Consider the following 26,663-nt stretch of genomic DNA (forward strand, 5'->3'; position numbering starts at 1 on the left):
TTTTTAGTGGCCTTACAGATAAGTGAAACACAATTAGAGTTTTCTTCCCTAGGAAATGCCTAGAAAATTGCATGTATGTTGTTTTAAGGGGGGAAATAAAGAAAGGGCATTTTGCACAATGATCGGTGAGGTCACCCTGAACGAAAATAAAATATGTCCATTAAACTCTTCCCAAGAATCACAGATGGAGTCACTCGGGAGTCACTACTCTGCCCTGTTTAACTTAGTCAAAATTAGTCATTCCAAAGCCCTTAAAATATAAACTAATTTCATGTTTGCAGAAAAAACTTTACCACCGGGAGCAGGGTAAATCAGAGAGGCAGAGAAAGAGATTCTTATGGGAGCAGAGGCATCTCAGATCTCCACTTCTCGGGACAAATGGCTTGCTCTGCCAACCTGCAGAGAATGCCAGTCTGCTGGGTTTGCCAGTGTCCAGGCCAGCAGTAGACCAAGGATGAGAAGTCAGAACATACCAAGAGATTGTTCATTAAAGCAGGTAAAAGTTATAGCTCTAACCTCAGCTTTCAACTGGGCACGCATCCACCAGTTTCTGCCCGGGGTTAGTTGAGGCTTGGAGGAACATGCCAAGATTAGGGGAGGTTCATTTCTGTTTTTCAACTTGGCAGGTCTTGTCTTGGAAAAGAAAGAGAAGTGGTATACCAGCTTTAATGGATTATCAGATGACTGGGCGTTGGGTGAGAGCAGGGAGGGGGTTAGGGGGAGGCAGGGAAAAAGAAAAAAAAATGTTTTTGAGAACTTGCAAGAAATAGGTCTTGCTGGCCAACAGTGGCCCTAGGTTGACATCTGTTGTATGTTAGTTTCAAATGCGCCTGTTTCTGAATAAGTGATCTCAGAACTTCAGCAATAACATCCAAAGGAAAAGCACAGAGTGAGCTTGAGGAAACATTTTTCTGGGTTCCTTCTCCCTGTGCCCAACAGGGAAAGAGCCGAGAGAAGCCCTGCCTAGTCTAACTTGAGGCCGCCCATTGGCTGGTAGACTAGGATGAAACATCAGCACCTTTAATGTGGGGTTGAAAAACGGAATGCCAGGAAGTTAAAAGGACTTAGGGGAAAATGTCCTTTGGCCTTCCGCTGCGTGACAGGATTCTGAAGTGGCAGCTAGTGAGCAGAGTAGACTCAGTTAGTCCAGTCAGAGGAAAAAAGCAGCAAAACCAGAGGACCAACATCAGTAATACCTTTGAGTGCAGTGATGAAAGAGTGAGGGTGGCTCTGCCAGAAAGGCGGGTCTCTCCATCAGGTTCCCAAAGGCAGCTTGTGCCTCCGGCCCGCTGTCAGAGGAAACCAGCCCTACCTATCGGCTGATCTTTCTTGAGCACCTACTAGGTGCATGGAGTACGACAAAGTCTTCATGTAAAGAAGGCTCCATTCTTCCTTATTTTTGCCAAACTTATTTCTATTTGAGACGGAGACCGATGATGATTTTGTTTTCTACCTGGGCAAGGAAAATAAAATTTGGAATGGAATCGTGAGAAAAAAATATGTGTATTTTCATGCTGATAGGAATCCAGTAGTATACAAACACGGAGGGCTCTGAGGAGGGCTGATGCTATGGTCAATTGAATGCCTTTCTCCTTCCATCTGTGCCCTGTTCTCACACGGATTCAGTGCTGCTCATCTGATGGGGTGTGGAATGAACGCCAAAAGTGAGAGACACAGGAAATCAGAACAAGTCTCCAGCCACTCCCCTCGGGAAACTCTCTTGGAGATCTTTTGAGATCTAAGGCATTGAACCCATTCAAGAGTACAGAATTTCCCATTCCCCACTGCCTGTGTGAGAATACCCAGCCCACAAGAATGAGGATAATCAACTAGGAAGAGAAATTTTATTTCCCTCTGTACACAAACTCCCTTGGACTTGTCCCTACTAAGGAATACTTCCTTTCTCCCTTTTGTCCAAAAATCAGGTTAAAGATTAACACAAGAAAGACCATTAGCCCATAAATGTTAGGTGCATGACTTCTTAACTTTGCTATAAATACATGCATCACTTTTGACCATTTGCTGATTCTTTACCTGACATGAACCCAAACACTCTCAAACCCAAGGTGTTATGGGCAATTACCTGCATGAAAACACAATAAATTTTTAAAGTCTATATATTTTATCTCCATAATGCAATTTATCTGCATTGTACTTGAGTAAAATTGATTTTTTTTCCGGATGATTGCCCTGGATTGGACACAGTCTTAAAGAGGTTCTCTGATTCTTTAATTTTCTCTTACTCTCTGATCTGGGTGCTATTGCTCAGTCGTGCTGCTTTTATCATTGCCTATTTAGTAGCAGCAATAGGAAATGAGCCTTAAAAGTGATAACCCATCATATTTTTTTATTCTGCTGGTCTCATAAAAAAAAAACTACCAGTCATTTATTTCATCTCACTTATTGTCGATCAGCCCCACATTCTTCACCTCCTTACTGTGATTTTCTTTGTGCTGTGGTTCCCAGCCATGGCCTGCTTCCTGCTGAATTAAACTGCAGCTCAGACAAAACCAAAGAGCACATCTCTCCCAAAGTTCACTCCAAAGGTCACCCCTGGTGAGATGGACATTGCAGATGTGCTAGAAAGATTAGAGGCCGCTTTGATAAAACCTGCGTCTGTTCTTTGCTCCTGGTCCTTAGAGTGGAAGATCAGATTTTCGTTGCCTTGCATTATTTAAGAGTTTTGATGAGCAGCTCCCATCAAAATTCCCCACAGATTTTGGACTGTGTGTGTGTGCACATGTGTGTGTGCATGTGTGAGTGCATGCGTGTATGCGCGCGCGCGTGTGTGTGTGTGTGTGTGTGTGTGCGTGCGCCTGTGTGTAAAACAGCACTGTAGAATGATTGAGATGTTCAAAAGGACCTTGCCAAGTGAGCTCTTTGTAGGGCTCGTTTTCCATTAGGTTGTCCTTCCTTAAGTCTCTTGGTGGCCTTCTGTTCTATTTGATGGCAAATTCTGTTCCTGCCAGATTGTATGAAATCCCTTTAGCAGCTTCAAACAGCTCTCTCGCCCTGCAGTTTTAGCACTTGGGTGCTGATCACATCAGTCCCTGGACTTTTGTTATTCTCCCCCCTTTGATGGTTTTCCTCCGTTCTTCTGTTTTCATTGGCTTCCATTTTCATCTCCACTGTCTGTTCTGCGATGTTGTTATCTATTCATTGGAGAGAGTCCAGCCATTCAGCCCATGAAGAAAAGGCCATTCCTTCACGTGCCTAGCCTGGCTGGCCCAGTGGGTGGTCTATGATGTGTGCCTTTCATCACACAACTGTGGAGGACCCTCTTTGGGCAATCGCTTTGGTGATGGGACAGGGATTATTGTATCATGATTTCGTTTTTATCAGCCTCTTCTGTGTCTTCCCATTTTTAGTTGAGACGTAGCGGTTCCTGTTATGGCTGGTATTTTTATAAATGGCTTCATCTCTGATCATTGCCAATAAAGAAAGGAAGGCCACCTCATTTCCATCCTGTGGATGTTCCACAGATAGACATGCATTGTCTCATGCTGGAGTGTGATCAAATGGTCAGAACATTGAATGGGAATGAGACCTTGAGCATTATATTCCTGGGTCTATTGGGATCTCTACCTGAGACTTGATGTCATTCACCCCTAAGGCTACAATGTTTTTGTGCCTTCTAAAATCCTTGCTATAATTATTGCATGTTATTTTTGCCCAATGAAATATTTCATGTTTTATTTCAAAAGCCCTAGTACCAAATAATATAATTTGTAAAGGTACAACATACTAATGGTTCTTTTCTAAACGAATTCAATATTTCATACCAAACAAAGGGCGGTAAGAGCAAAGTGCTGAGGGGCAGAGATGCCAAATGAATAGCCCTTAAATGTGGAAAAGGGTTGGTTTTAGAATCAATCATAGGAACCACTCCCTATGCTATTGGCAAACACACGTGATATAGCCTGTCTGGATGCCCCCTCCATCTGAATGGATAAAGTATTAAAATTTATTTTCAAAATAAAGTAATGAAAAAGCAAGCCATAAAAAAGAAGAGACATAACTTCACAATATGTTCTTAATTTCTGAGGCCAATGTCATGATGGGAACCAGGGCCCTTACACTGAAATGAATCTCATCACACTGAAAGGACTGGAAACTGTGAAACCACCATCATATGACCAGGCTTGTTTTCCATTGATTGTTATGAGGTCCAGTTAATTAATAATTAATTGGTGATTTATTGGTGACATTTTTATTGAGTTTATTGAGGTGACATTGGTTTAATAAAATTATATAAGTTTCAGGTGTGCAATTCTCTAACACATCCTTTGTATATTGTATTGTGTGTTCGCCACCCCAAGTCAAGTCTCCTTCCATCACCATTTATACTCCTTATGCCCTCTTCTACTACTGGTGGCATATTTTTGAAGAGGCATGTAAATTATCTCTTGTGGCAGGAATGAATGGGTAATATAAAAATGTATGAACCAAAAGGAAGGTATAATTAGCAACCAACATCCTCTGAAAAAGTATAACACAGCTTCGTGTTTACTTTTCAAAAATCGTCCTATGGAATATTTTCCTTACACTTGCCAATTCCTCAGAATGTGCATTCTTAAAGAACAGGGAATCAGTTGTTAATATCTTGCATGTGGCAACATTTATCCAGCACCAGACTGAGAGTCAGAAACCTGGGCTGCTGAGGCAGCTCTACCATAAGCTGTGTGACCCAGGCTAAGCTGGAAAACCTCTCTGAGCTTCATTACCCGCTCCGGGAGTGAGGAGAAGGATCCCTGACTGCCTGCTGTCTTCCCGGGTGTTTGTAAGTGTCCATTTGTAGCCCCTAAACTGCATTCTCAGTAACAACAACAACAACACTGTAATAGTAACAAAGAAGATGATGATAAATTTTATAGCAATTTAGAGGGGACCATGGGGATTTAAATACAAAAAGCACTATTCTGGAGCTCAGATAATACGCAGAGTGCAAGTGAGAGAAATCTGAAGGTAAGGCCCAGGACATCGACAGCAGCGCTTCCCCTCCCTTTGTCTAGCCTGGAGCGGAGAGAATTCACCTCCTGCGCTGTGGAGTCTGCACAATGTGCATCCAGCCTGGCAGGTGTAGAGGCAGCAGTTTCCATGACTCCGATAAATTAACTAGTGTTCACGGATGTTTTGCAGCTGCCCTGGAAACAGGCTAGCAGTTTTGAAAAAGCATTGTTACAGCCATGAAGAAGGTGTTGCTGTCATGTGTGTGCATGTAGAAAGCATACTTTAAAGAAACAATCCCTTCGCCTGCGCCGGTGAAAACAGGGCCAAGTTGTGCCGATGCTCTTCTGTCTCTTTTTTCCTAATGAAACTACTTTCATTGCTAACCTTTCCTTCTCCAGAATTCCAGCAGGTTACACATAATTATATAAAGAGCAATGGCTATTATGTGAATAGCCAGTATCTTAATATAATGCTATATATTTAAACCTCAGCCCTGAACACTCATAATTTAAACATTCACAGAAACAGTGTAGCTTTAAAGAGAGAGGCATATTTGAACGGTTTTTATTTTATTGATAGTTGGCTAACATTGGAATTGAAGTGCCGGTGTACAAAACAGTTCTTCCTACTATGGAAAGCTCATTCGTTTTCCATCAGGCTTCAGAGCATTGCTTCCTGAAACTGGACTAAGACCTGATTGTAAGGTCTTAATTAATTAGGGTTATTATTTCAGATATATATCCATATACATACCCACTCACAGATACTATTAGAAAATGAGATAACCCTATATATGAAAATTAATTTTCTGGGGTATATCTGTGTATGCGCCTAAGGTATTTCACTTTATATGGGGGAGAGGGCGGCTTCCAAGTGTATTATGTAAGTCCCTATGTTCTTAGAGTTCACGGGTTAATCCATTCTTAATGTTTCAAACTCATTATAAACATTAATTATTGTGGTGTGTACAGTATGCTGTAATACAGGTTGTCCTCGGAGTCTCTCAGGTGTGGCTGGTTGTTTGCCCCTCTGCTAAGTGGCACCATGCTGCCTACTTTGTGAGTGCTCATGTCTACTTTTCATCCCTTTTTATCTCTTCCTTCGATATTTATTGTTTTTCCTTGCTTCTATGAGCAGAACTCTCTACTCCTTTCTGTTGTGCTTTTTATATATTCTATATAATGAAAAATCAGATCTCAAGGTTGGCAAAATTATCTTACAGAAGAGTAAATAGTCTATGAGTGGATGCCCTTGGGATTTTTTTAAGCAGATACGAACTTTAGTTCTTAGAATTTTAGTGACATCTTTGAGGATCTTTCTCTACTTTTCCCCTTCCTTCCTTCTATCCTTCCCTCCTTTCTTCTCCTTCCTTCTTTCCTTCCTTTCTTCCTTTCTGTTTTTTTCCATGTTCCATTTCATAAGGTTTTCAAATGAGAAATCTGTAATTGTAAACATTGTTATAGCAATTATTTCAGCTTCATCGATAGCAGTTCTAATTTAGTATTATTTAATTAGCCATTGGCTCACCTAGTAAATATATTCTTGAATCTATACACCTTCTACTAAGTCTTAATGACAATTTTTGCTCTGTAAGCAAGGGGAGGACTTTTTTAATTTCCTTTTTTCAAATATCTCACACAGTGTCTCACCCACAGTCTGTTCCCAGAAAATATCTGATGATTAACTGAGATTTAAAAATAATTATCACGCACAAGCTACATACAAACGACACTTTCTAAGAACTATACTTGTCTTTCATGTTCTGGAAAATGCTTCTGAGCTTTTCACACCTTGGTTTACAAAAAAAATCAAGAAAGACCAAGTTAAACTAAGTGAATTTTTTAATGTGTAAAATGAACTAACTAACAAAATAGAGACAGACTCGTAGATGGAGAGCAGGCTGACACTGCAGGGGGCTGGGGGGCTGGCCGGGTGGGAGGATTGGGCAAAAAAGAAATTTTTAAAAAGAGAGAAAAAAAATTCATGGACACAGACTAGAGTGTGGTGATTACCAGGGGGAAGTGGGTGGGAAGAGGTGGAGTAAGGGGAGGTGGAAGAGGGTATGTAGGGATAAATGGTGATGGACAGAGACTTGACTTGGATGGTAAACACACAATACAGTGTACAAATGATGTGTTGGAGAATTGTGCATCCAAAACCTGTATAATTTTGTTAACCAGGTCACCCCAATAAATTGAATAAAAAGGGAAAAATGTGTAAAGTAGCTGAAAATAGAACGCCTCATAGGTAGGAATTCCAAGTACACTGCAGCTTTCCTTTGGGACTGTTTGTTGATGGAGGAATTTGTAGCTCATAATTAGAAACCCTTTAATTCATTCATTCATTCCAACAATAGCATTTATTGAATGTCTGCTGGGCCCCACCAGGGATGCACGGGCTTATCAGACACAATCTCAGGAAACAGACATTTTGGGCAGAATTTCAAGGTTGCTGTGAGTCACAGCCCAGCTGCCATATGTTAGAAGCATTCCCCCAGTTAAAACTGAAAGCTTTCACATGAAGTCTAAGTTGTTCTTGAACCAGTCTTGCTTCTGTTAGAACAATCCCAAGTATTTCATGTTCTGGGAAGAAATCTGGAGAAGTGGTGTCATAGTGTTTTCCTGTTCCCTGACAAGTCATTCAGTAGCCCTGTCCAAGATCATTTAAAACAGCCTGGCAATAATCAGAAGTGAGGTGCCTCCGTGGAAAACACTCAGAGGATGCCTGTCAGCAAGTGATGTTTTGAACCCGAGGTTTAATTTATACCTGTTGTTGGGTTCCGCAAAAGAATTTACGTGTTTAAAAAATGTCATCTCAAAAAAATATATAAATGTAAGTTAGGAAACAACGAAAGTTTCATAAAAAGAATGATTATTGATTTTGAGGTTTTACCTAGCTCTTCTGCTTTGTAATCAAATACACAAAGTTAACATCTCTCCCTCCCTAATATTATCTTGCTTTGTCAATGAATCATCATGTTTTGCATTTACTTAAGACCAGTAATCTTAAAGTGTCACTTAATTATATCTGATCATCATAATTTTATAAGGCAATCATATGTATATATTTTGAGTAATGAAAGCATTATGGCTTTATTGTAGCCTCTTTTGTTTACGTAGCTTCTTTTCCACTGTATTTTAGCATTTAGATTACACACAGGATGATTGTGATAATTTTATAGAAATTATTAATTTTTGTTGCCTTGAAATCGTAAGGGGCATTTTTGTAAGAAAACATTTCAGGCTAAATTATGATATGCCTATTAATTAAATTTAATTTTTTGCTTTTTCAGGAGTGTTTGAAAGAAAAGAAAATCTTGTTTCATGAGAGTTCAAACTCTATGTTATTGAAAAATCACTTTAAAACAGTCAGAAAGTATTTTTAATTGGAATGAATCATCTGTTCTCATGAAGATATTTTTATAGTCTATATAGCCTTTGATCCTGAAGAGTGTGGCTAGATTAACAGAATGATAAAATATCTACTTCTAAAGTGAAAAATTATCTTAACTGTTGAATTCCCTGAGTACATAACACCATACACACAAAAACAAGTTTATGTATTGAGCAGTTGACAAAACTATTATGAGCACAACCGTCTCCCAGGTACCTAACCCTAGGGGCAATGATACAGTATTCACTAATGCAGTGATAGCAATGACTTTATAGAAGCTATCTACCTCAAATAACAGGAATCAACAATAGATAGATATCTGGCAACACCAAGTGCTGGTGAGGATGGGCAGCAACTGGAATCTCAGAAACTGCTAAGAGGAAGGCAAAATGGCACAGCCACCCTGGAAACCATTTGACATTTCTTATAGTTAAACTTCTATATCCCACATAATCTAGCAATCCCGTTCCTAGATATTTACCCAAGTAAAATAAGAACTTGCATTCATATGAAAACCTGCACATGCATTTTCATAGCACCTTTATTTGTGATTGTTAAAACACAGACATGGCCTAAATGCCCTTCAACTAGGGAATGAGAAAACTGGAATGGACTATCAGTGAACAATAGAAAGCAACAAATTATTGATATGCTCAACAATATGGAATCTGTCATGCATTTGCTAAAGTGGAAGGAACCAGAGTCAAAAGGCTACCTAATATATTATCCCACTTAAGTGATATTTTTAAAATATCGTTTAAAGGCAAACTTTTGTGCTGAGAAAAAGATCTGTGGTTGCCAGGGTTTGGGAAAGGGGAGTGAGTTGCCTACAGAGGAATTTGGGAGGAGAGGGAGATGGAACTGTTCCACATCTTGATTGTGTTGGTAGTGATGCAATTAAAAACTTCTGTCAAAACATGAAGAACTGTACATAAAAGAGCGAGTTTTACTATATATAAATTATATTTTAATAGCAGATGAAAAAACAGATATGAAGAATAAATCAAAATACAAAAAAAGTTCAGTTTGCCACAGTAACATCAGAAAATAATATAAAACTACTTCCTATGTTTTACTATAGTTCTAGTTGATAAACACCATGTAGTAATTTATGTTACACTGTGAACTGAGCAGTTGGGGGCTATGAGCAGATATAACATGTTTTCTTTTCTCTTGTGTTGTGATGCTTACATGTAGCGTGATTCTTACTGGTTTACAGGAAATGGTTTTTTACTGTTTTTGACAAATGGTGAAATCTGCTGACTATACTATAACTGCATTATTCATAAGAGGACAACACTTTTATTTGAATTACTTAGTTACATGGCATTTTGACCTTAGGATAAGAGAAAACAAGATAAAAATAATATCACTTGGTTTGACTCAGTGGATAGTGTCGGCCTGCAGACTGAAGGGTTCCAGGTTCGATTCCGGTCAAGGGCATGTACCTTGGTTGCGGGCACATTCCCAGTAAGGGGTGTGCAGGAGGCAGCTGATCGAAGTTTCTCTCTCATCGATGTTTCTAACTCTCTATCCCTCTCCCTTCCTCTCTGCAAAAAATCAATAAAATATATATTTTTAAAAAATAATATCACTTACCTTGCTTATACACAACTATTTAATGAATACTGAATACTGAAACAAGAAGAGACTTGGGCATTTTTGTCTACTCATGTTCTATGAGGCAGGAAGGCCTACCACATGATTCTTTGAGTGCCTAACAATTCTGATATTTCCCTTTTTATTCTTCCTTGTTTATAATGTCTTTGCCACATTACCTCTGTCATATTTCAAGGAGCAAAGATGTAAATGGGAAATCACCATTACATTCAAGTTTATGAAAATCAATTTCACTCTACAATATGGACCTCGCTTTTTTGGAACAAGAGGCAAGTTGGGTTATCTGAGACTATTATTGTACTTAAACCTTTATAACAAATTCAATAATGCAGATCAATAGTTTCTCAATAATACCTTCGCTTACACAAATAAGTCACTTTTTCTCACATTTATTATGACATTTTAAAAGTTACTTTATGTATATTTTACTTAAGATGTGTTGTCAAAACATCTCAAGGCTCTATACATAATATGGCTTTATATGAATAACAAGGCCATGCATGACTATAGTCAATAAATCTAGACTTTTTGAAAGCATGTTGAAAATTAAGTGGCTGTGCTTAAGATTATCATACTATCAAAGCCATTTGTTGGATGATTAAAATAGGTGAAGGAAATGCTATATTATAGGATGTTGTAAAAACTTTATCAAAAGAGCAGCAGTGATACGATTTGTAAAAGTAAAAACAGTGAATATCTCTACCTTGTGCTTTTCTAATAGCATGAACTATGAAATTATTATTTTTTTTTTGTTTTTAACAGATTTGTTATTTTGCTTGGAGTCTTTTGGAAACACAGCCTTGGCTTTTGTATTTCTGAGTTTCCTCGCAGTCCTCTGTAACATTCCATTACCAATGTTTAGAGTTGTTTATTCTAAAACAGGAAAGAATTCCCTTCCAGAGTTAATTTAATGTGTAGCAAGTGTTTCTTAAATGTACAAATGGCAACATTGTTTTCAAACAGGATAATTACAACAGTGTACAGTATGTTTCTTCATTAGTAAGTAATTAACTAATTTACTAAATTGTGCAATAATTCATAATGACACATACTAACCCTGCTCAATTACAGGAGCTACTGATAAAAGAATTTCTTGCACACATGCCTACAATGTATTAGAGAAGTCATTTTTGAATCCTGAAGAAGTCAGTTTTGCCATTTTCAAAATACTGAGTAGTGCTTAATTTAAGGGAAAAAGTAATAAAATGTTGAGTGGTAGCATCACGGTTAAGGGTGCACACCCTAGAATCAGTTTACATAGGTTGTTGTTATGGTTTCACCACTTACTAGCCTTGTGTGCTTGGGCAAGTTACTTAATTTGTCTGTGCCCTACTTTCCTCATCTGAAAAAAAAAAGAGCGTTTGGGGTGAATTAAATGTTACAAAGAGGATAAAAGAAGGGCCTGCCACAGAGTGTGTCCCAAGGAATTGTTAAGCAATAGGAGAGGTAAAATTGGCAACAGCAGCAGGGATGGATAAATATTAGAAAACCATTTTTATTTTGGAAAATTATCTTTGGGGACACAAGGCTTAACTGGATATTCAAAAATTGAACGTGAATTTTGTAGTCTCTGAGTGGAATGCCTACTTTAATCTATTACCATCTTACAAAATGTAGGAATTGTTTCTCATTCGTGAGAATGGGTATTGATTGTTGTTGTTTTAATGTGAATCTAACATATTTAGAAGAATTTAACATTTTTTATTAAAACAGAAAAAAAATACCCAAGTCTCTTCTTGTTTCAGTATTCACAGCATATTTCCCCAGTGCCAGCCTGGACATAAATAATACGTGTGCTTCTAAGAGCCGAGAATAGACTGCTGGTCAGACACCGTCAGCCCATGAATCCCCTCCTATCAGCTGGAGCCTAGATGTGAGCATCCAAACCACTATTGACATGTGGCACAACTGTCTGAAATGTCAATAGTTATAAAATGAGTATTTCATAATGCAGAATAATTGATTACTGTGCTTGACTGCACAGAAACATATTTTCTCTGAGAAAGCAAAATAACGCCAGCACTTGCTCCTGGAAGGCTCCTCGCTGCGAGCCCCGGATTTCCCAGCGAAGCCCGAGTTACTCTGCGCTCCTTAATCATGCATGACAAAAAAAGGAAAAGCCATCTGTAACTGCTTATCTTTTTTCCATTTATTTGAAAATGTATTTTTAAGATCGTTTTTAAAAAAATAAAATACAGTCCATATAGGAAACATCTATATTAATAGAACTGTCTCAGATAATTCTCAGAATTGAAATGGATGAGATACAAAATCAGATAACATTTAATTTATCTTGTTCATCCTAAAATGCTCCAGTTAGCTTTTTGCTCTGATGAAATAACACCCATTTCCAGTTTTATTCTTCCTCAGTGTGCTGTGATGTGGAACTCTTTTGCTCTATGTGTTTTATTAAGTGTAATTTAACTTTATGACTATCAAGCCAACTATTAATCCTTACAATAAGACAATGAAATAGGCAAGCGGAAAAGAGATTTATTTTCTAAAGCACAATTCCCTCCTTCTGCCCTTATTTTTTTTTTAAGACTCATTCTCTAAATGTGAATAGTTTGCAAAGCTCTATACTAGGCACCTGGAAGACATTTCTACAACCTACATTGTGAGCTTTCTCCCCTCCCTGTCTGTATGTGCTTTTTATTACTATAAACCTTCACTACTAGTTGTTCCTTAAGTAGGAAATGCATTTTCTCTCTCTGTGTCTTTACCTATGTTCTACTCTCTTTCTAAGATGCCCATTATTCCTTTTTCTATCCACTAAGATTTGATTTGTCCTTCAAGGTCTAGTTCAAGTGGTACCTCCTCCATGGAGTTTTTAATCTTATAAAGTTTAAGATTAACCCTGCACCAAGTAACCTCTCTTACTCTTGGCTTACATAACACCTTATTTCTGGAACACTTCGAGTATGTGTCACACACTCTGCCTTACATTATAAACATTTCATTCATTTTCCTAGTAGATTGCAAGCTCCTTGAGGGCAGGTCTGACATTTATATCTTTTCCCTTCCTTCTCCATGCCCTAGAACAATGTAATGCACAGCAGGTGTTTATCAATATTTATTGGATAAGAATTTGCACTCTTACAGACAATAGGATAGTAAAAAGATTGTACTCTTATAAGAAACTAGAGGCCCGGTACATGAATCCGTGCACTGGTGGGGTCCCTCGGCCTGGCCTGCGGGTATTGGGCCAAAACCGGTTCTCTGACATCCCCTGAGCGGTCCCAGATTTCGAGAGGGTGCAGGCCAGGCAGAGGGACCCCACCAGTGCACGATCGGACCAGGGAGGGACCACAAAGGGCTCCAGGGTGTGTCTGGCCCGTCTTGCCCAGTCCCCACTGGCCAGACCCCAGCAGCAAGCTAACCTACCGGTCGGAGCGTCTGCCCCCTGGTGGTCAGTACGCATCATAGCAACTGGTCAAACAGTCGAAAAGTCAAACACTTAGCATATTAGGCTTTTATTATATAGGATTAGACCTAAAAATGTGAGATCATGAGTACCCTTACGCCATGGGGTAACAATTTTTATTCATCTTCATATTCCCAGTACTTAGCAGGTACTTAATAAATGCTTGTTTTATACACATGTTTCAAAATTGCAGAAAGCTTAGCCAAAGTGCATGCTGACAGTCATTTCAACACATCTTTATGAAGGCCAATAATTTACGGTAGGCACAGGCTCTGTGTGTGTACAACAATGCAGAAGCTGGTGGAGGGAGTGGTGATGGTATTTCCACTAAGGAGCCCTACTAAGAGAGAATCATCCTTTTCCTCTTTTAGATTGTTTAATGTATTCCTCCCAGTGGCCCTACAGGGCTCACCTATCCTTATTTGACTTATGAGAAAATAAAGGTTTGCTCAAGATCACTCAGCTAGTGAGTGGGATGAAGGTTGGTTTTGAGCCCAACTTTGTCTAATGCCAGAGATCATCCTACTATACCAGGCAGTTAAATGGAAAAAAATGGTTCAGCACAGAGAAGGAGATGAATGTATCTCTGAGAAATGGATGGAACGTGACCCTCAAAATAGTTACAGGATGTCTGAGTTGCAGGAGACCTTTGAGGCCTGTTCCCATTCATTCATTCCACAGGAAAGGGGATGATATCCTGAGGGGTAAAGTGGTTTGCCCATAGTGATGCAGAAAGCTAGTGGCAAGGGTGGAACTTGAACCCCGGTCATGAGGTTGTGAGTTCCTTTCTAGTTCTCATATTCCTTTAAGTAGAAAATCTTGATTTTCCGAATGCCCTGTTGCACTGCCAGCCATAGGAATGGGGTGAGAACACTCTTAGGAACACAAGGGCTGGATGTCCCTCTGGCCTCTGATGTGCATGTCCTTCCTTGGCAGGTGTGTGTGTAGTGAGGCACCTGCTAGCCACCTATCTGGAGATTGCTCAGGTCTGTATGCCTGTGAACTTTACTCTTTCCCTCATTGTGATGGTTACAAAACATCTGCAAGTTCTTGGATTTCCTAATAGATGTATGAGAAGTGAGGTTCCAGAAATCTCAAAATTCCTTCACCATTGTCTCAACTCAGCCAAATCTTTCACCTCCAACATCCCATTACACTAAAAGCCACACTAATTAGTTGCGGCCATCTATCAACTGTGAGGGGCAACACGCTGTGCAAATGTCTTTTCCATGAGCAACCAGACACTGCCTTCCTGTAGGAATGTTCAGACTGACACAGGGAACTGACTTCTCTATAGGGTTTTCAGAGCCAAGGTCAGCGGATTAGTAAGCTTCTCAAGATCAGAGCTATTGTCTTGTTCTTGTTTGACCTTTCCAGTTATCATGCCAGGTGCATAATAGGAATTCAGTTAATATGGTTGATAATGTGAAATGTATGTGTGTGTGTGTGTGTGTAAAATTGAAGATGTTTCTCACCACCGAAATAGCTTATTTTGCCCTATTCCATGGACTGTGTATGTGTATACATACCTGCGTGTACATTTAAATCTATTTCTATATTTGGTTTAGAAGCATATGAGACAGATAAGCTGTGTTCATTTGTTCATCCCCTCCCCCTTAACACTCCTCAATAGGGGCCCCTTTGTCACTTTTGGTGGTCAGGTCTCACCAGCATTGTTCCATTCATAAACGTTCCTGTAGGACACACTGGCTCCTTCCACTCAAAATTAAGCAAGGCTATGATCTATTGCAGGTAAGTTTGTGCATTCTCTGAAGTTTCCCAAGAAGTCTTGCTTAGAACTCTCTGGGTCTGACCATGTTTGGTCTATGGGAGACCTGCTCCCGGCTCTATGCGGCCAGAAGGGCCCGACTCCCACAGCTCACAGTGCAGTGGTGGCTCAGGATGCCGCTGAATCAAGCTGCCTGGGACCACATTAACCTTTCACTGATCCCTTTCTTGTTCAGCTAGAAAGAAATTAATTGAATTAGCAAGCTGCCACACACTGGAGAGAGAGAATCAGGGCCCGGGCGAAACAGAACCACAGAGCCAAAATGCTCTCTCTCATGTACATCAGCAAACTTTGAAATCATCTTTGTACCAGAAGCCACTGGCCAACTGGTGATAAATTTGCCAGCCCCTTGGTTTGCCATTCTCCCCAGTAGCGCTGTATTTGTGATTTAAGGTGGTGTATATCATAAACTTAGACCCCATTTATAAGAGAAACAAGTACACTCCCACAAAATCAAGGATCGTTTATTTAACCCCATGAAAGTGCAAAGACTGGCACCAAGTTACTGATTATACTCCAGTTCAGAACCCTGCAGAAATATACAGGCTTTTCTCATAGGTATTTGGGAACAGCCTGGCATCAGAGTGTTTCTCCACTTCCCTGCTAAGTGACAGATCCACTGGGAAACCCAGTACATAGGGACACCAGGTGGGGTTGTCACGGTATCTAGAGGACTCTGAGTTGAATTACATGTGTGCCTTCTTTTTCTGAAATTAGTCAGTAGAAACATTTAAGCTGAGAATTAATGCGTAACTTACTCTCATTTATGGTCAAGAATTCCCATCCTGTTTAATTGTCTTCATGTAAATGATAGTCTATTTTTTTAGAACGCTTGGTAAACTAATTTTTAATGGAAAGAATATTTGCTTAGCTCTGTTTCCCCCATAGTTGGTATTCCATAAGCATTTAATATAATCCAAATAATTATTCCTACATTGTAATATATAGTTGGTAAAAGTTTGCCCTGAAATGTACAAGATTTATTGCTTCAGTTTGGTAGTGTTGAAGGAAGATATGGATCCTTTCATTCCTGACTGATTTATTTGGTTGAGGACTTACAATTCCATAGAAAATTTGTATTTCAATAGATTTTTTTTTTACTTTCAAAGTTTCACAAGAGTTTTGTGTTAATATAAAGAACAATATAATATACCCTGGGTTAAATGCTGAAGACCATTCATAGAGTCATATTTACAAATAGCGTCTAGGTACACTAGAAGATTAAGACTTAATATCTGGGATTCTGCTGCTCATTAGTTGTAGGATGAGAATGAAATACATTTCTAAAGGGCAAGGTCAGTATTACATTATCCTGAAGACATCTTTGTTGAATAAAGGTGTAAATAATTCAAATTAGTATTCTATTTCCATTGGAGACATACCTATGGGATGAATGATTCTGCTACATGTAATTGCAGGAACATGTCACATTACATGTCATTCCCAATTACTGATTTCAAATGAATTGGAAATAAATACCAATTACTAGTAATGTAAGACTATTTACCTTGGAGTCAGATGGCTGACAGGCAGGCTCAAGCTAATGGATTTGGTAATTTTCAAAGCATTATTTTCTAAAGCAGAATACTGTTTAAAAGTAACATTGTGAATTTCCACAGTTGTATATCTGGATTCAATTGCAATGACTATGGAAGACCATACCTATGAGCATACAGTCTCTGATGGTTTCCCATCCTTTAACAGTATAAAGGAGAGAAAAATGGTACCTGGGACCTACGTATAGATAGCTTGGCATTAGCCTTCCTTGTTAAAGTCTTTAGCACGAGGGAAATCAAGAACCAAATATGAATGACAGGGTAACTGAGGGGTGTTGCCTCACTGGAGATGCAGTTGCATCATGGGAACATGGTGTGATTTAATTTCATAATTATAAACATCACAGAGGGTATGATTGATTCATTTGAAACTCTTGTCCACTTCGCTATGGCTGGACAGCTGAGTTAACATGGGTAGGTCTTGGCTTCGTATTTTCATGACTGCTTTTCTTATTTTTGTGGTTTTATTTGGAAAAAAATTCTAAAGGAAAAACTGCATTAGGATGACTTTAACTGAAATCAAACTTTTATAAAGCAATGACTTGGTTTAAGGTACAATGGCATTTTTTGACCTTCTAATCGGAGTTCTGTGCGTATTTTGCCTTGAAAAGGGGGTAGGTTGGGCAGTGTATGATTCTTACAGTGCTGATCGTCTATGCGTGTTTTAAATTACCACCCAGCCCTGGGATCAAGGACAACACAGTTATATATAAAAAAAAAATTCTAGGTCTCTGTTTATTCACCATGAGTGCAACGAATAGACATCTAATATTTTAAGTTGTAAATGGAAACAGACCATCAGAAAAGAAAACAGAATTGAAGGAATAATAGGTATGAAAATGTGGATTTCGATACATTTTTCTGTTATGCACAATACTACAGACATGCCTGATGAAATTTTAAATAATGCAGACTCTGGGTATGTAGCATCTGAAATTCACGGTAAAGAGATTCATCTGATAATAATGTCATGATGTAACGTTTCCGTAAAGCCAGTAAAAAGGATTAAGCGTCAAAATTTGGAAGGAATTAAGCTTAGTTGCAAGTTAAAACGCACAAAGTTAACCTTTAGAGGCCTTTTTTTTTCCCTGTCCAAAGTACCACAGAGTCCCATTTTTAGGGTGTGAAAACTAGAGTCTTTTCCATTTGTGGATGGATTCTCAGAGATGGAACCCAAGATATGGAAGTGCCTGGGAATTTACTAGTAGTGGCTCAAATTGCCAGGCGCCAGGAGCCCTTCTTCCAGGTGTCAGTGGTTGAGGGGGGCGGAGGGACGGGGAGAGTAGACGACCAGGGCCTTCATTGTTGGTGTGATGAGAATTACCAATGTCTGGGTGGAAGAGTTCCCCTTGCCCAGGCTGAGTCTCTCTGGAAAGACTTGGGAGGCACTTAGTTCACTCCCCCGGGCTGCGTTCTGCATGTATCAGAAGGGGACTCTACCTTCCCTTCCCAATAGAACCGGGGCGCTCTGGAAAATGGGCAATGAGGCTGACGACGGCTCCCCCAGACCAAACGCCGACGAGCCTGAGCATTAACACCCCTGGGGGCTCCGGGAAGGGAGCGAGAGAATGGCGTTAGGTTGCGTGCCTCTTGCCCCGCGGACTGGGGGGAGAAAGTGGTCCGGCGCGAGTTCTGAGCACAGGAGGAGCCCTGGCGGCCACGGGGACTCGCGAAGGCGAGGAGAAGGCCGGGGTCCCGGGCGCGGGCCGGGGGCGCGGACGGGTAGCGCCGGGCCGGTTGCGCCCTCCGAGCAGCCGCCGCCGCTCACCTGCACGCGGGGGCGGGGCGGGCGCGGCGCTCGGGCGCGCCAGCCTCCCGCCTCCCGCCTCCCGCCTCCCGCCCGGGGAGGAAGCCGAGGGGCGCGGTGTAAACAGAGCGGCGGCCGTGATGTCAGCCGGTCACATGGAGCCTCTTATGGCTCGGGATGGCTCTCGGCGGGCGGGCAGCTGCGGCAGCTGCTGCTGTGGCTCGGGCGGCGGCGGCGCGGCGGCGGCAGAGGGGGCTCCGGGATCGGACCAACCGCTCTCCCTGCGCTCTCCGCACCGCGGCTTAAATGATGTATTTTGTGATCGCAGCGATGAAAGGTGAGCCGGGCGCCCCGCCGGGGCCGGGTGGGCTGGCTGCTCCGGGGGGCGGGGAGGCGGGCGCGCAGGGGGAGGGGGGGTGGGCGCGCCTGCCCGAGCGCACGTACTGCCCGGGGCCGGCCGCCCGAGCCCCGCCGGGGCCTCCGGGGCCAACGCGGCGGCGCCACCTGAGCCCGGCCGCGGGAGCTGCCCACCTCCTGTTGGGGGCAAAAGCGCACGGGGCGGACCCCCTTCTTCCGCCCCGTCCGGTTTCTGCCAGTTGCCCGGGCCCGCCGGCACCTGGCGGGGCTCCCTGAAGAAACTTTGCGGGCCGTCGCCGCGCTTCTGGCAGGGAGGGAAGGTCTGGGGAACTCGGAGGAAGCCGGGGGCGTCCGCGGCCGGTCCCCAGGGCCCGCACCCGGGACAGCTACGGCCTACGCAGGGAAAGGCTCTGCGGCCGGGCCGTGCGCGCGCGCGGACGCGGGGTCATCCCTGGGGACTGGTCAGCGCCCCAGGCCTGGCGCCCTCCCGCTCGGCGGCCCAGCAGCCCGGGAAGTGCGGCGGGTCCGCGCCGCGTCCTGCCGCAGCCGCTTCCGAAAGGGCCCGGGCCCGCGGGAGACCGGTGTCCGGAGCGTGCCCAGGCTCCCTCGGCGGCCGCCCGCCGCCGCAGCGCACCCCAACTCGATACTTTGGGTTGTGGACTTGCGGGAGGCGAGACGGCTGGGAGGGCCGACGGGCGCGGGTTAATCGCGGCCAAGCCTCTCCACCCGCCTTCGCCCGACCAGGATTCCGTAGCCAGGCCGGTGGCAGGATGGCAGGGGGCACTGGTTGAAGAGAGGACTAGCTCAAGGTCCTCTCAGGTGAGGAGGAAATAAGCCATAGCAAGTCAAGGAAGTTTGTCAGGGGAAAGCCAAAGTTTGGAGGTGTGCAGGAAGTCGCCCGTGCGGCCTGGAGAAACCCAGACGCGCTCCTAGGACTGTTGCAAACAGCCCCGGAGACACTCAGCCCGCAGCGCGCCGCCGGCTCGCGCAACAGCAGGTTCCTCGGGCAGATAATCTGCCTGAGCGGCTTCGCAGACCCGGCCGCTGGCAGCGGGGATTTAGAGCCCCATCTGTTCGCGGCGGACAGGGCTCTCCTAATGCGCAGCGTTTTTGCAGAGCCAGCCTGTCTTGCGGGTTCCCCCTTCCGTGCGGGCGCCGCTCGTTAAATGTTTGCTCGGTGGAGGTTTTGTTGCAATCCAGGATGAAGGGCACCCGGTTCGATATCTGCGCTGGGTTTACTTTCGGATCACCGAGCTTTGCCTTTCTTCACTAGAGATTGGGTGGCATCTCTTTTATTAATTATTAACAGGCCGAAACGTCCTGGACGCTGAGATGAGCTGCTTGAGATGAAATTCTACAACGTGCCCACAGCAAAATGTCTCTCTTTTTTTCCTGTGACTTTCGGAAAATAGGATTTAATCACTTTTAGAATATGCAACTGATAAAGTAAGAGAGAGGAAACCTCCCCGTGATTCACGTTGTTAAGCACTTAAAATCATTTTGGCAAGAAAAAATGTTAAGATTTTTCTTACCGACTTTTATGTAAAAGAAATCTATGCTCCTCCCTCCCCCCCCCAAAAAAAAACTTTTATTCTGTTTCCTGCATTTCATTAAACTTGTAAGAATAAAATGAGTCAAATATCCTTTGTAGTTCAGACATTTTCTTTCATTTTTTTTCCCCTTTAAGTTATAAAAGAGATTTTGCTATTTGGGAGGTGCCAATGTCAACCCTAATGCATTTTATTTAGTATAATTTGCGTTGATTGGGACAAGGGCGGGCAAGAAGCTAAGACCATTTCCTCTAATGAACAGTAACCAGACAATACAGTACGTTTTAATATCTTAATTTTGACATTTCCAAGTATATAGGCTTTTTTGCTTTTATAGTTCTAGCACAAAGTGAACTTCCATCCTATCCCTCACTAATATCATCATGAGAATTACACCACCATCATCATCCCCACATTTGTCTTGGAGTGACCTCTGGCTGCCGTAAGATAATGGATTCGTAGTGTTGTGCTTTGAGAAAAGCAGCTCAGGAGTACTGGCAATGCCGTTTTTCAATAAGCCTGAAAGAGAGAGAAATAGAATTATAATGCAACTAGATAATTAGGATATTTTATCCCCAATATCATAACGCCCTGTGTTTTAATGGGATTGTCTTGCTTTGGTACAAATTTAAACTAAAGAAAAATAGTTGTGGGGAAATGAATGCTGTAAATGTTTCCATATCAGATTTAAGGGGGTGGGGGAAATGACCCAGAATCATATTAAATACTTCCCCACTGCCTCTCAGTATTAATAGTTAAATTGGTTCCATACGTAAGAGTTTGTACAATTGGAGTTTTCATGGAAAACAGAAACTCTTTACAATCTAGCTTTTTGGTGTGTGTATGCATGTGGACCGCCGAGTAGAGAACAAGCCACCATAAAAGAGGAACATTCTCTTTGTTGGCTGATTTACTGTTGTTTTTTAAACATCATTAAATCAGGCCTTTTGAACTCACCAAAGAAGAAAATCCTTCCTCTGTGTTAGTTGTCAAATAAGTTTAGGCTTAAAGTGGTTTCATCCTTAGAAGTAATAAATCTTCATTTGAGCAACTCTAGTCTCATCCTTCAGTTTAGTTTTTGTTTAATTAACAACACAGTTCCAATACCATTTAGATTGCTTCTTGGGCAAATGGAGAGAGCCAGCGATAACATTTAGAATCGGTGGAGCGCTTGGTCTGCTCATCATCAAAGTGCGTTGGCCAAATGTCAGGCGGCAGCCCCGCGCTGAAAGGAAATGCAAGTGCTTCATCAGTTTCAGATTATGTTCACCTTTGCTTCTTGTGAGTGCTCAGCCTGTGTTCATGTAAATGGAGTGTGGAGAGTGAAGGGGAGGCTTAAAGGGAATTTCTGTCCCATAACAGATTCTTCTCAAATACAGTTCGTGTACAAAAATGTCAGGCACCTTGCTATTTTGAAAATACCATATATGGGGTGAATGGCAGTATTTCCAACTCTTAATAAATTTGATTTTGTAGTTTTGAATAATTTGGCTTTTCTTTTTACAAAATGAGTTTTGGATTTTTCCCTGATTTTCTTTCAAGCACTATGTCAATGATCCTGTAGCTAGGATTTTTGTCCCATTATTGTGACCTTTGATGGGTAGGATTGGGAGAGGGTGATGGCCCGGTCTTGAAAGGAGGAAACCCAAATGGCTGCTTCACTGAGCAGAGTGCTTATCGGGCAAGGAGCGGTCAGTTCTTTTAAAGACAAAGAGGATCTCTGAATCCATTTTTCCAGGGGAGGAGGGGGAGCTTGGAATCGCCGTGAAGTAGAGAATATTTTAAAAGCACCATTTTGACAAGCAGCCTCTTGATTTTATGTATTTCAGTTGCAATACTTAAAATGCAAAGCAACATCATATTCAAGTAAGCAATTTTGCCTTCTATTTGATGAGAACCATATAACTTCTTCAATGCTGCCCAGTTATAAAATAATACAATCTCTAAATAGAAATAGTCTTTTAAGTGAGAAAGAGAGAGATAAAATTTTAGGGTTTTTAAGGACTTAATAAATATGTTAATAAATATATTAATAGTTCTCACTAGACTCCTTTTTCTCCTATCTTTCCCTCCCAACCTAGTGAGCCACAATATAATAGATGTGACCGGCAAGTAGATAATTGCAAAGCACTTGCAATAGCACCCAGTCACTTTGTAATTTGCTCTGGCCACCTAAGAAAACAATGGTTACAAATAACCATTTACTGGGAGAAAGAGTGACTGGATGGATGGATAGGTAGGTAGGTAGGTAGACAGAGATAGATAGATAGATAGATAGATACATACATACATACATACATACATAGATACATACATAGATACATACATAGATAGATAGATAGATCTACAGAAGTAGAGTTGAAGTTCAGGTTTCTTAAAATTCTCTCAAATTATTTTAGCGATCAATAAAAGGCATTGTATGGAACGAATCTTCTAAGAATACTTGGTTACAGAAATGTTTTCTGCATGCATTCTAAATATTCACAGTGTTTATTAATAAGAAATCGGGTTGCTTTAACCTATCTACTTCACATTTAGTGATTTTAAAAACCCTAAGTAGATGCTCAGAGTGAGCATTACATAGTGCTTATGTTTCTCTGAGTGAAAAATGATGATTGGGAAACACCCACCCAAAGGTGTGAACTGACATCTGATACTATCTCAAAGACCACATAGTGACCCCTTTGAGAATGATGTACAAGTTCTCTCTCGCCCCTGCAGCTCCTCCACAGACAGTACCTGCCTTCCACAACAGCCTTTGCGTCCTGGACTTAGAGATTCGTAGTCAAGAACTTTTGGTATCTGACATGCAGGAACATGGTTTTTCTGTACATTGTCAGAGTGTTCTATGTCCAGAGATAGAGGTCTACATAGACAGATAATACCATGAGTTAGCCAGTGGGCCAAATGCAAGAAAACAATTAAAACCTTTTTATTTCTGGATTTGACATTTGCTAGCCTCAGCAGCTTATAAGGAGGTAATGTAAATTTTTGCTTCCTGTATAAAAAGTAAGGTCCAACCCATTCCGTACGTGTACCAGTGATTTCATATTTTGCTTTAGATTTCATTGTCTCCGAAGTTTACTGGGCGTTTCATACATAAATTGAGGGGTGGTGTCCAACTATCTTTGCTCTGCGCTTTACGTTTTACAAACATTTTTATCGCATTTACTCCTCCTTGGAAAGTCATTGATACTGTCTTGCTTTTTAGTTGAAGAAACTGAGGCTCACTGGGGTTATGTGCTGTCGCCAGGCTCTCCCAGCTGAAACTCGGTGAAGTGAGGACTGGAGCCCTAATTTCTACTGTCTTCATGCTGCCTCCCCTGGAGGAAGCTGTGAACATGTCCTGGATATAACTTTGTCTCTAGTTAGTGGAAATTATAACTCTGGCATTTATGAGGGGGAAAAAATAGATTCAATTATGTAATGCTTTGCTGAGCCTAATATCCTTAAATTACTATTTAATAAAATCAATTTGGTACAAATGGGGTTATTCTTATTTGCTTATCATTAGCTCTCTTCATCCATGATTTTCATTAAGTCCACTTCTTATGAGAGGATCTGGGTGAAATGTAGGCATTTCTGTACTTTCCTTAAAAATACAGAATGCCATGAAGTGCAGCGAACCTGTGTAACCTATCTTCATTGTGATGAAATGAGCTAGAGATTTATCTGTATGTCCCACTGTCTTTACACGTAGGCACATTAGAAAATGCATCTTCTAATGTTAATATGCCTTTATGTAGTAGAAATCTCTGGAGTCCTTGAGCTTGAGAGTCTGGTTGTTTCCGTGACAGCTAAGGGGCATGGTTGTGGACATACTCAAGAAATCTGTTGTCTTTTAGAAAATCACATGAGGAATAAAAGTTTCCAAATAGATAGATCTGCAAAAGCTCATGTCTCACTTGATGGGTGTTTACCTCTCTGGCAACTGGTTTGAGGTATGTTTGCCTGAAAGCAAATAAGCATTATTTTGTAGAGTTTCAGGGAAAGAAGAAAGCTTAAAAGTCATTCCGACACATGTCCAATTGGCATTTGGTTTCTCTCCACAGGATTTCTGCCAACTGATTATCTGGTTATGCCAGAACATCTCCTATGATGGGAAACTCACTATTGTTATAAGTAATTTATTTCATCTTAAAATAGAAAATTCTTATATCAACCATAAATCTCTCCTTTTAATTCTGATTTGTTTTTCCTTTTGGGACTGTTTAGAACAGATTTAATCCATCTTTCATATGAACAACTTTCAGTATTTTGAAGACTAGGTATCACACACACTCTAATTCTTAATCTTTGCTGTTCCTCTACACTCTACTTTGTTCACGTTCAGCCTTCCCATAATCTTTGTCAGTTTTTTTCTCAAACACACTTCAGTTTGTCTAGAACCTCTCGAAATTTTTGTGCCAAAAAGTGGAACCCAAGTACTAGTTGTGGTATGATTGACTCAGCACTTAACTCACCATGGAGTAAAGAGTAAAAGTTTTAAAACTTTGTTTTAAAATGTTGAACAGAAGCTAGGCTGTATCTTAGACCATCTCAGCCTTTGTGATCTTGTGAGTTGTGAAAGTGAACCTTGGACCTATTTAGGAATGCTTCCAGATAACTGAAGTTGATTATTAAGTATCCAGGAAAATAAAAGATATTGCAAAAAAAAAAAATAATTAAAGGAACATTGGAAGTACTTACGAGATGTTTTTCTCCAAAGTAGTGTCAGATCTGAGATAAGTCTGCCCTCTAGTGGTTGCTTACTCATGGAAAGCTAAAAGCCATAATAATGGTGCCAATGAATTTCCCATCAGGCTAGTGGAGAGGTCAAAGGTTGAGATTATTTTCTCAGTTGTTCTGGGGAATTGTACATCAGATTCAAAAGAGTAATTCATTGTTTTACATGATTATTAGAAATGTGCCAGAGGGGGAGATCATGGATTTTAAAAGTTTGCCTGGAAGGAAGGAAGGAAGGAAGGAAGGAAGGGAATTTTTTATAAGATTCTGTTTGGCTCTATATTAAATTTAAAATTTTAAGTGAGATTTGGTTTTTAAGTAAATAATTATTTTGACCTTTATGGTAATCCTTTTTGATTTTTTAGAGTTTCAACTTTAGCTCTATTCCACTACCCCTAAATATGTTTTTATTTTTTGGTGATGGGAGTTTTTGTTTGTTTGTTTTAATGCTCACCCGAGGATATTTTTCCATTGATTTTTTTTTATAGAGAATGGAAGGGAGGGCAGGAGTGGGAGAAAGAGAAACATTGATGTGAGAGAGACACATCAATTAATTGCCTCCTGCTTGCACCCCAACCGGGCTGGGGAGCGAACCCGAAACCCAGGTATGTGCCCTTGACCAAACTTGCAACCCATGGGTCTTCAGGTCGACACTCTAATCATTGAGCAATACCAGCCAGGACTCAAATATGTGTGTGTGTGTTTAAACTGTCATTTTTTTGATCAGAGAAATCCAGCATTTCCCCTTTTTAAACCAAAAGCATTTTTCTTCCAAAAAGATAAACAGCTCCAAAGAAGTAAACTGCTGTAGCTATTTTTGGCAATAAAACAATTTTAAACTTGGGTGCAAAACTATTAATCCCTTGGGTTCTGAAAACTTACAATTAAATCATTTGGTTCATGTAAATATATATAATTTGCCAAAGACATAACATCGATATTTCAGAGGTTTTTAGGACGTTTCATGGTTTATGCTTTAAAACACTGCACAAAGTAGTGATATGCATCCATTTGTGTAATTTTTAGGAGAAATGGGTAATGCAAATGAATTGTGGAATTTTCATGATGTGAAACAGTCACAAAACAATCTGATTTCTGTATTGGAATCAAAGAAATAAGTACTGGTCTTCCTATTTCCTTCAGCACCATTTGTCCTGATGCTGCCCAGAGGCATGAGCTCGCAGGTCTCCGTGGCTTTTGCACTGCTCTCGACTAGGCGAGGCTTCGGAGTTGAGAGACAACAGCCAGAGTAATGATAATGACGGGCGGTCACCGGGATCGCAAAGGCTCACAGGGCCCACTTGCTCCCACTGGAAAGTGAAATTGCCTCTTTACGTGAAAAACAAGTAAGGGCAGGGGGAGCGTGAGGAAAACCTGCTGTTCAAGCCTTCCCCTCATAGAAATAGGTAGTGGTTCAGAAGTGAGGATTTGTGGTTAGGTTTCAGGTCAGTTCTTGAAGCAAACTGTTTTCCAAGCTGCGCCACCCAGAAGTGTGATTCTTTTACCACGTGAGAAATAGTCTCTTGTTCACAGACTGTTATGTTATTTTCAT

General features: G+C 41.1%; 1 protein-coding gene across 3 annotated transcripts in view; it reads left to right on the forward strand.

Annotated features, from left to right (window-relative positions):
- The window catches only part of RORA (RAR related orphan receptor A), a 716,083-nt gene that overhangs the window by 602,166 nt on the left and 87,254 nt on the right, over positions 1 to 26,663 (forward strand). The window contains exon 1 of one of the 3 annotated variants that reach the window (XM_070421624.1): positions 18,648 to 18,816. The exons of the other annotated variants lie outside the window; for them this stretch is intronic. Coding sequence (XP_070277725.1) covers positions 18,786 to 18,816 — 31 coding nt within the window. The 5' untranslated portion in view covers positions 18,648 to 18,785. Of the gene's footprint in view, positions 1 to 18,647; positions 18,817 to 26,663 lie in introns of those variants that run through there. 3 annotated transcript variants of the gene reach the window in all.

The sequence above is a fragment of the Myotis yumanensis genome, unplaced genomic scaffold (genome assembly GCF_028538775.1).
Source record: "Myotis yumanensis isolate MYYU_CA2020_CCGP unplaced genomic scaffold, mMyoYum1.0.hap1 SCAF_1, whole genome shotgun sequence".
NCBI classification, from domain to species: Eukaryota; Metazoa; Chordata; class Mammalia; order Chiroptera; family Vespertilionidae; genus Myotis; species Myotis yumanensis.